General features: G+C 40.9%; 1 protein-coding gene across 2 annotated transcripts in view; it reads left to right on the top strand.

The window, feature by feature from the left end:
• Positions 1–3,645: 3,645 nt before the first annotated feature.
• The window catches only part of KIAA1217 (KIAA1217 ortholog), a 175,511-nt gene continuing 169,032 nt past the window's right edge, over positions 3,646–10,124 (top strand). Inside the window, exons 1-2 of one of the 2 annotated variants that reach the window (XM_062507346.1) lie at positions 3,646–4,416; positions 9,381–9,667. In XM_062507346.1, the coding sequence (XP_062363330.1) occupies positions 4,347–4,416; positions 9,381–9,667 (357 nt within the window). In that variant the 5' untranslated portion in view covers positions 3,646–4,346. Of the gene's footprint in view, positions 4,417–9,380; positions 9,668–10,124 lie in introns of those variants that run through there. The other variant, XM_062507353.1, reaches the window with a different exon arrangement.

Below are 10,124 nucleotides of genomic sequence, written 5' to 3'. Positions count from 1 at the left end.
ATAAATAATGAAACTCTCCACACATTTTTAAACCGGGAAGGTAATTTTGTGATCAGTAAGCCCACAAGTTGTTTTAGATTGTCATTGTAATTTTTAAAATCAATTTCAGGTGTTTTCCTTTAATTTAAGCACTGAATATTTTAACCACAATGCTTGCATTAAAAATAGGACCCACTTCATTGAGATCTCTTACTAAAGTGGATGAGACCAAATTATCATAAGGCCCCCTTCCATGTCTTAATAATCTAGAATTCTTTGTACAATACTTAATCAATAGACAATTACTTTAAAAACTAAGCCTCTTTGCCTCCAGATGTATTTACAAGGATTCATATTGATAGACATCAGATTTTTTTTTTCATTTTGCTTTGACAAGCTAGTAGCTATTATTGTATCTTCTTTGATAATATGCTATCTGAACATATTCCTGTTCTTTCAGAAGTGAATTTATTTTCATTTTAAGCACTGAGAGACCACCACCCAGCCTGGCACTGAAGATGCTGAGGAAGGATGAGAACAGAGATGTGCTCAAACAAGCTGCAGCCCTGCTGTCCAAGGAGGAAATCAAAGCTTGGCCACAGTCAGTGCTCTTTCTCTGGAGTTAGTTCCTTTCTCCATTTCAAATCTGACTGGTTGGTAGAAAATAGCTACACATGATTCCCCAGAGAACAGAGGGGAGGTTTTCTGACATGCTGGAGCATCCTCATGATGTTCCCCTCCTGCAGGGCAATCCCAAGCCATCTCTTGCCATATAAAGGCTTGGGAAGGTGTTGCAGTGTGATCCACTTGAGTTCTTTTGATTCCTCTCAGGCTTCTGCCTCACCACTCCAATGAGGCACCACCACTCTAATATTTTTTTCTGGACTACAACAGGTTAAACAGTGTCAGGCTGATTCCTGCAGAGAACATTCATGATGTTTTTCACAGTGGCTACAGGATTTCACATGGACATTGAAACAATTCTTTAATTATGGGACACTTCTTATGATTCAGCTGCTAATAATTAGCTTCCCAGAATTTTAGTTCTGAATAATTGCTAGAGCCATGGAGTCAATGTTGTGTACTATAAGTTTGACTAATTGAGTGCAGCAGGTATTTGTTAATTGTTCCTCTTACGCACATGCTAAATCCAGAAGTGTTGAAGTTGCTCTGGGACATTAATTCTAAACACAATTAAAACATCATAACCTGTTGGCAATTATTCTCAGTGCATTGTTTTGATATTGATGGATCCACATCTGAGCACAGTAATTAAAAAGGAACCACTGTTATTGTTGATCCCACAGATAAACAAATGTTGATTGCATGCTATGAACTGGTTAATCAAGTTGATTTAACTGTTGTTAGTTATTCAACCCAGTGACTGTACTGGGGTGCTCTTTATTTGTGCCTAACAATATAATGGTTCTGGCTGTCTCCAGCTGCTAAAGGAGTTTCACTAATTCTCTAAATAGACTCTGGTAACATCTTAGGGAATGGCATTGTTAGATACGCAAATTAAATCCAGCTTGAGAACAATGAATTTTCCTTTAACATGAGACATGCCTTGAGACTTTCCTGTCCCAACTGCTCCCTGTCCTGAGCAGCAGCAGAGGTAATTATGTTTCCTAAGTGGTGATTATGTTCTATGGTCAGGCTCTTTGATTTGGTTTGATTCTGATGACACCAAAGTGTGCCATGTTTAGTCTCTTCCTTTGCCAACATTCTTCAATCCTATTTGAGAAACTACTTCTGCAGCTGCAGAAGTTTTCATAAGGTGACACCCAGTTTTCAAGTCACAGGTTCACAACCAAAAAACCAATCTCTCTTAAACCATCTCTACATTTTGAGTGTCCAGTTTGCTAAGGCCCCTTAGCAGCACTATCAATACCATGTACTGTCAGTCTCAGCAGTGGGAGCATGTTGCTGTGGCCATGAAAGCAGCAGTTCTGGACCAGTTTGGCACTGTCCCAAGGGGCACCTGGCTGCTCAATGGGACTGGGAAAGACAAGAGATCAACTCTGTCTTGTGCTCTTGGCTATGGAAACTAAAGGTGCTGGCTAAAAGTAGATAGCTAAGTTATTATTATTATTATTGCTGTTGCTGTTGCTGTTGTCACCATTATTTTAGTCTTAGACTAATTTTCTAGGTATTTTTCCCCACCATGCATGGAGGGAAAGCCTTCCAAGGAGCTAGAGTGCACTGATTCTGTTCTTATTAAGGTTCTTGGTACAAGCACTACTGACCTCCACAGCTAACCCTGGTTTTGTACAAGGCTGAAAAAGTTCCTTCCTTTCAGGCATTTAATGCTAGTCTGTTTTGTACTTTCTTTTGTGCTATTTTAGGATAAGGTCTTTTTAAACGCCCTTAGTTTTTGAACTCTCAGTTTCTGGGCCCTGTGTACAGATAATGTCTTGATATGGCTTTCATGGAGCTGCTCCAGGCAACTGCATTGGTTTCTTTTTCCATCAGAGGTTTCTGAGTTACTTTACATTTCTTGAAGTTGGTGCTGTTCAGTGTTCACTATTCCTGCAAGAGCTCTCTCATGCTTCCAGCTGGCTGTGAATGTAAATTGCAAGAGCCTCATTGCAATTGTCCAGACTTTGGAAAAACTTGGTGTTAAAGGTGCATTCCTTCATATCACAAAAGAAATATCAGATAAGTGGGATGGCTGGCCATCACTTCTCCTAAAATAGTCCATAATCAGAATGAGCAGGAGGAACCCAGGGCCAGTTAAAACACTATTCTAAATAAAATTACACTGTTTTCTTTATAATTGCAGGGCAACTATAGGAGTATTCTGTTGGGAGCATTGTACTGCAGACCTTAAATAGCAGTGCTAATGTTTAAATTGTATTTGCATCTTTTCTATGTTTTTCATGCCAGATTTCTGGGACTTTTGCCAGGTTCCAAGACCATATAGAATTAGTTGTTAAAAGGAAAATAAATATTTCTGAAGTGCTAGAGAATATGTATATCTGATCTAATGAACAATAGTTTTCATAGTGTTCATTTATCAATTGTTCATTATAATTTACTCAACTTTTTTTTTTTTTGACTGGAGGGGAGGATAGGTGCATGAGGAGAGTGATCCTCCTTGAGCTTCTGTACTGTTTTTATATATACACAAAACATTTCTGTGTTCAATAATCTAAGTAGATAGGATGACGTTTCTGCCAGATAGAGATGTAGAAGGAAATGTAGGGGAATTTTCCTAGCCTGTCTGCACTGGGTGGTTGAGAGGTCAGTGCAAACAATTTGGTGTTGCTATATTGAAGTCACAGTTGAAGAAAACTTAGAAGACCATATTATGCTAGGTCTGTTTAAAAAGACATCCAAGATACTGCTACCATGTGTTGGAGTATTAATTTAAGTGAGAAATTGCCTATTTTTATTAATATCTCAGTTATGCTTTGTTCTTAATCTAATTCTTAAGTTGTCTCTGGACAACTTTTTGGTCTTGATGCTGTAACTCAACACTAAGTTCCACCATCTCTGACTCAGTGTTATGATTTGGACAGACTAAATCAGTCTAATATTCTCTGCTAAATCAACACATGTGGCATCTGCTGGAATCTGAGGGATTTGATCTCATCCTTCTCAGCCAAACTATTTTTTGCCTTGCAGCCTGGTAGATCTATCGATTTTCATGCAGGCTGCTGGCTTCTGATCTGCCAAAAGAGAATTAGTGATGTGTTTCTATATGTTTTTCTACTGAAGCTTCTAAATCCCTCTTAACCCAAGTCCCTGCTTACATATTGCTACCATTCATTTTTATTGGCTTCGCTAAAGTTGAATTCCTGTATCTTGATTTTTCCCCAATTCATTCTCTGAGCAGCTTGAAAGAATCCAACTGAAAAAAAAACCCAAAAAACAAAACCTCAAGGAGTTTATATAATGAATTACTTTTGAACTAGACGCTAAAAAAGACAGAGGAGCATTTATCAGGAATGTTTGTGGGCTTGGTGGTTATGAGCTTAAAAAAAAAAAAAAAGAAAAAAAGAAAAAGAAAAACCAAAAAACCGTGTGGAAAGGCTTTTGTCCCATGACAGAGATTTAAGAGGCTGCGGGTTCGGATTCCAGCGGAGGCTCAGGCCTGTAATCGCGTTTGAAATGTTGCCTTTCACACGGCGGCGCGGCTGCCGCGGGGCGCGGGCCGGGTAGGGGCGGCGGCGGAGCCGTCACCTGTTGGGGCCGGGGCCGGGGCCGGGGCCGGGGCCGGGGCCGGGGGTGCGGGGGCTGCACCGCCAGCCCAGCGCTTCCCTCCTCCTCCTCCTCCTCCTCCTCCTTCTCCCGAGCTCGGCGCTGACCGTGCCGGCGCTGCCGCTCCGAGTTGGAGAGGGGAGCTTGTGTGGTAGGCAGGGACAATGGAGGAAAATGAAAGCCAGAAACTTGAGCTGTGCCTGGCTTGCCCAACAGACAGCAGGCAGACGAGGGGTAAGTAAGCGGCGATAGAAGTAAGGCAAAGATGGAGTTACGTTTAAGCATGTCCCTCGTTGCTGCTTTGTATAACTGGAGGCAGAATGCATGGAAAAAAAAAGAAAAGCGGTTGTTTTCTTGTACTAATGGTTCTGCTGTGCACATTTCCCTGATACTGGAAGTTAGTGAGTTTAACTTTCTCTTTGGAGAGATTTCCCCGTGCCCTCCGGAGCCGGGAGCACGCTGCATGGCTGTCACGGATGCGGGCTCCTGCCGGTGCGGAGGCTGGGGTGGGGAAAGCGTGTCCCCTTCCCTCTAAGTGCTCCGCCAGCCTCAGCTCTGGCAGGGAAATAGCTCTTCCTTCGTAGAGTGGGTTTGAGCTCATCTTTACCTCGGGGTGTCTGTTGAAAGAGGGAGATCCACGGCAGATTGTGACAGGGTTGGTTTACTTTGAGTGAAACCACTGGGGTTTGTTCTGGAGCGAAGCCAGGACTGTCTAAGCAGGGTTTCCACGGCGGCTCAGCCGCTGTGCATTCATACATTCGTTGCTCACTATCTATTTCCTATAAAGTGAACGAAAACTATTTCCTGGAGAATTCTACGTGAGCCATTCCACGTGAAACGTAACATTCAGGTAGCCTGACAAACACCTAATCTAATCTATATCTATTACAGTGTTTGTGGGGCACCTGTGAACTTTCCCATTTCCTGCATGTTTTATATACCTCAAAGGCATTTCAGGAAAAGTTGTGTTACTGTGCTTCTCTGAAGCAAACAGTGCATGGGGTTAAAAAAAAAGAATCGCACAATTTAATGCAAATTAGCAATTTGGGAGGGAAAAAAATGCTCTTCCTTTTTTATTTTTAATTGGGTGTTCATTAATTGATAGATGCTCTTTTGAATTACTTTTTAAGTAAAATTACTGAGCATTGTGAGTAACCTGTGTTTGTTTATGTTTAGTGGGATGGAAATCTTCAATAATGTGTCTGACTAGGGGAAAAAAAACCCTTCAGTAACACATGTCTTCTGTAGGGGTTGTGTGAAACTGCCTCAGATCCATGTGGAGCTAGGAAAACAGAGGGCTGACCAGACTGATTCTGTAGTTCCCAAAAATGTTGAGTGCTGAAAGCTCATAACCAAATGTAGTAGTTTTGGCCCCTATCCAAAATTTACGTTGGAAAGAGAGCTAATTGTAAAGACAGTGAAGTAAATTAGAACAATTCCAAATACTATCACATTTACTGCTAACATAAATGTAACAGAGGTTGGTTTGACTCATGCTGTTAAATCCATATTCTTTTCAAAAATTTTAGTATAGAATGGGGTTCGCTTCAAGGCTCAGTTTCACTATAGCAGTATGGATGAGGTCAACACTTGTTCCTTTCCAAAATTATTCTGAAAATGTTGTTTTCTTATGTCACCTGGGTTGCAAAACAGGACTATTAACATCTTCATAACATTTTAAGTAATGAAGCAAAGTGACTTTCCTGACCTTTGTAGACTTCATGGAGGCTGTGACTTGGAAGAATTACATACCAGGACATATCAAAGGACTTCTTCATTTTTCTATTTTGTTTTCTCCTAACTCACAGCCATTTTCTCATAGCTCACAGTCACTACAATCTTGTTGCTAATCCTAGACATACCACTTCTACACTGCAGACCTGGGCCTTTACTGTAGCAATGGGTGATGTTGCTGATGTCAAGAAATCTTGGAATTTGTTTTCAGATCAGAGAAGCAAATCAAGTGTAAGAGTTACTCAAGTCTTTGGGTAACCAAATTCCTCCCTGTCAATCAGCAGGTCTTGCTTTTAGTTGCCCTCTAGACTTGCTGCTTACTGAGCAGAAAAGCCTTCAGCTTTTAGCTTCTGAAAATGAGGGAGAGAGGGAGACAAGCTTATCTCACACCTCTGTGTTTTCTATTCTCTTCTCTTTGCTCCTTTCCCAAGGAGGGTGCTTGCATAATTTATCCTTTTCCTACTCTTAGCACTCATCTGGGAACCATCGCTTGATGTTTCACCCATTTCACAGTTATCTGTGGAGATTGATTTGCTAGGCCTATTATCTTCACTTGGAAGATATGGAAGGTTTATCCCACGATGTTATTGAGCACTCCAAAATCCAGAAAATCTCTCTCAGTTTTTCCTCCCTATAACATTGTGGCATACGCAGCATCTGTAGAACTGATGTGTCTCGAGATCCAGAGGAGAGTTTCTACAGCCCAGTGCTCAGCCCTACCATTGAAGTCACTTATCCCTGTCCAGGAAGTTGTCCAAAACATTTTTTTCAGAAGTTAGTAGAGAAAAGACCCATACTGAAACACAAGGGATTTTGGTTTGCAAAGAAAGTCATGTGCTGCTGTGTGCTGTAATGATGCAGGATCAGGATCTTGCTGGATGCCCAAGTCAGCTTTCTGGCAAGATGAGAAATTAGTTTGCATAGTTTACATTCCTTTCTTTTCACTGGTATTTATGCAGTATTTTATAAATACATGAACAAAAAATAAGAGAATTTGTTGATCTTTCTAATACAGTATAAGAAAGGTATGTTATTTTTGATTCCTTCTCAAGGTTTCACCTAATAACAAAGAGTGGTAAAACACTTTACTTGATATGTGCCAAATAATTAGCTCTTTCTTAAACTATTGAAATTACTGGAGTGCACGGTAGAGAAAGACTTTGCATGAGAGAGATTTAGGACCCAAAATGCACACTCATGAGTTCTGGGTTGTGCTTGTAGCATAGGTTTACCTGCCTTCTTGAGGAAGTGCCTGCCATCACTTCAGTGATTGAAACTGCTGCTGTGACCGTACTTTGAGGGCTTATACCAAATTGCTGCACTCAGTCACCTGCGCTCATGCTGACTCCCTCCAGCGCCAAGAAAATCCCTTATTTATGTCTGTGCCTTTGTTCCAGCAGCCTCAGGGATATAATCTCTAGGTTCTTGGCACAACAAATTAAAGATGGTAAATTCCATCCAGTCCCAGCCTACGTAGTTTCCCTCCCATGTAAAATCCACTGGAATGCCTGTGCAGCTTTCAGAAACTGTTTTCAGTGAGTGTATCTGGAGTAGCCAGGCTGGCTTCTTGCAAGCAAAACTTTACTGTTTGCCATTTTTCTCAAACAAGCTCAGTGTATCTGGTGGCTCATGCTCTGACTTTTCAATAAGGAGAGAGGATGGCTGTTTTCTTAATTAAGTTGTGCTTGAAAAAGCTGAGTGAATGCATGTTTGTACACAAAGGTAATGTTGCTGCTCTGAGGGTTTAACCAGGACTGTGCTGCTAAGAAGGTCTTAGAAGGTGCTGTGAAGATCACAGATGACATTTTGAATTTGTGTGAGAGTAAGACTACCCTGTGAACCAATCCTGCTCAAAAAGTTGATTCCATATCTGTGCTCATCAAACCATGGTGTCACCTGCAGTCTGGGCCCCTGTGCCTGCATCTGCTTTCAGGATAGGTTTCCATGAATACAAACAAGAGGGCATTGTTAAAAATTTTGGAGCCCTTGAACAGTATAGGGAGTTTACAGAAACATGTGAAGGCTTTGAGGACCATCCAAGTTCTGTTATAGAACCCAAGGAAGTTGATTCCCTGTGTGTATTGGTGGGACATCCAGCAGCAGCTCCACCAGTGGAGGATTGAAAATGCACACCAGAAAGCTGAGAAATCCTCAGCATAAAATCCTGAGGCAAGTGGTGTGCCCACCACACCCAGTGTCAGAATGACTGACTGAACCATGAAAAGAAGTGAGTAGGTGCCTGTTTCCAAACAGGGGTGCTGTATAATGGCAGCATGCGGGCAAAACGTCGGGGGGAGAATAAGGGGCTCTGAGGCAAAAAGTGTCTGACAAAGGGAAATAAAGACTTATTCAGAACAGGTAGAAGAAGGAGCTCCCTTGCTCCTGGGGAGGTGCTGGTAAGGGTTAATACTCAGGGGCATGAGCGTCTGAGTCTGGCTGGTAAGGATGAGGAAGGCCACATCAGACTTGGAGAGGCCTTTTCAGTACTTCAAGTTTTTGTTAGGTTTTTTTTTCCCCTTTGCTGACAAAGGAGTGAGGGAATTTTTCAAAGGTATTAGGTAGCAAGGCTCCAGCACCAGAGGGTTCATGTTACAGAGTTACCTGAAGATAAGCCAGCACTTACATACCCACAGTGTCTGCCTATCTCTTTACAAATGTCATTGTGGTCCTTGGTCTTAAAGTAGATTTTAAAATAGTAAAAATTATCTGAGTTGTTTTGGTTTTTTTTTTTTTTTCTTTTTTAGATCACACAGAGCTTGCTTTTATTCTATTTCTTAATAAATGGTTTATGGAAAAATGATGTGGAATTTTCCAGCTGTCCTGAGACATATAAAATCTGAGGGAGATCCATGAAATTTAAAACCAGGCCACAGTCACAAATCAAGAAAAAGAGAATCCCAAACCCTCTTATTATTTCCCCTCTTATTATTATTTTAGGTGTTTTCAAACATGTTGAAAACACACTGAAAAAAAAGATTAAGGATTACAAATCTGCTCTGTTAAAGGAATTTTATCAGTTTGTATCCTTAAGATACTAGTTATGGGGCCATTAAGTGTACTGGACCCTATTGAAGGAATCTGTTTCTTCTTGTAGAAAGCATTCTGTAGATCTTAAAGGTCAGGGAATAAGGGCCCTGTCAGATCTTCTTTTCAAGTCACATAGGTAAAGTTGATATAAAAGGAACATCTACTTTAATGATACTCACTTTTCTGTGAGGCAATACTGCAGTTGTGTGATAAAAGTAGGTAAGTATGTGCATAGCTTATATAAGGGATTATTTCTGGGCCACTTACTATGATGTGTATATGCCTAATGATGCAGAACATGCCACTGCACACTGCCAGACTTTTAAAAGTACCTGGCCTTGATATCAGTCTTTTTTCCCATTTTGCTACTTCTGTGAATGTTGGTATTAAGTTTTTATAATATAAACTGTTTGGTTTTGGTTTTTGTTTCTTTTCAGACCAGGCAAAACCCAGTTTGCATGTAACATCACTAGATGATGCAGAATGTCTCCGATCTAAAGAGCTCCTTTCGACCCCGAGCAGTCACACTTCTTCTAGCTCAAAATCCACCCGCAACATCCCTCGGAGACATACAGTAGGTGGCCCTCGCAGTTCCAAAGAAATACTGGGAATGCAAACCTCAGAAATGGACAGGAAGAGAGAGGCTTTTCTTGAGCATCTGAAACAGAAATATCCCCACCATGCCACAGCAATAATGGGACACCAGGAGAGACTGAGAGATCAGGTAAGGAAGTCAAATTTGTATTGTGTCTTTTGTTTAACAGTCCTTATAACTCCGACCAAATGGAGTGTTACCTCATTACAAAAGGTGAGAATGTAACAAAGTATGAAACAAATTTTTTGGATATGGCCTGAGATTCAGATGTTGCCTTGAAATTCAAAGAAACAAAATTAATCTGTTCAATATTACCTTAGAATTGTTTGTTGAAACTGACATTTCTGAAGAGCTTTTCCTTTTTTTTTAGAGCATACACAGAGAAAGGAGTGAAGGTGAGACTCTTGATCTTAGTGTATGAGTCTCAATCTACTTTTCACAGCTGAAGGGAAAATATGGAACAGCTGCTAACTTCTGTTACACTTTCAGTATTGGCACCGCTGCCTGGGAGAAAAGAAAATACCTGCAGAGTGTGTCTGTATGCTTTAGCTGGCTCTGTTACCCTTTCATTTGCTTTCTTTTCTAT

This window comes from Cinclus cinclus, chromosome 1, assembly GCF_963662255.1.
Source record: "Cinclus cinclus chromosome 1, bCinCin1.1, whole genome shotgun sequence".
Classification (NCBI taxonomy): domain Eukaryota; kingdom Metazoa; phylum Chordata; class Aves; order Passeriformes; family Cinclidae; genus Cinclus; species Cinclus cinclus.
Note: the sequence above shows the minus strand (reverse complement) of the source record. Positions and strands in the feature narration are given on the sequence as shown.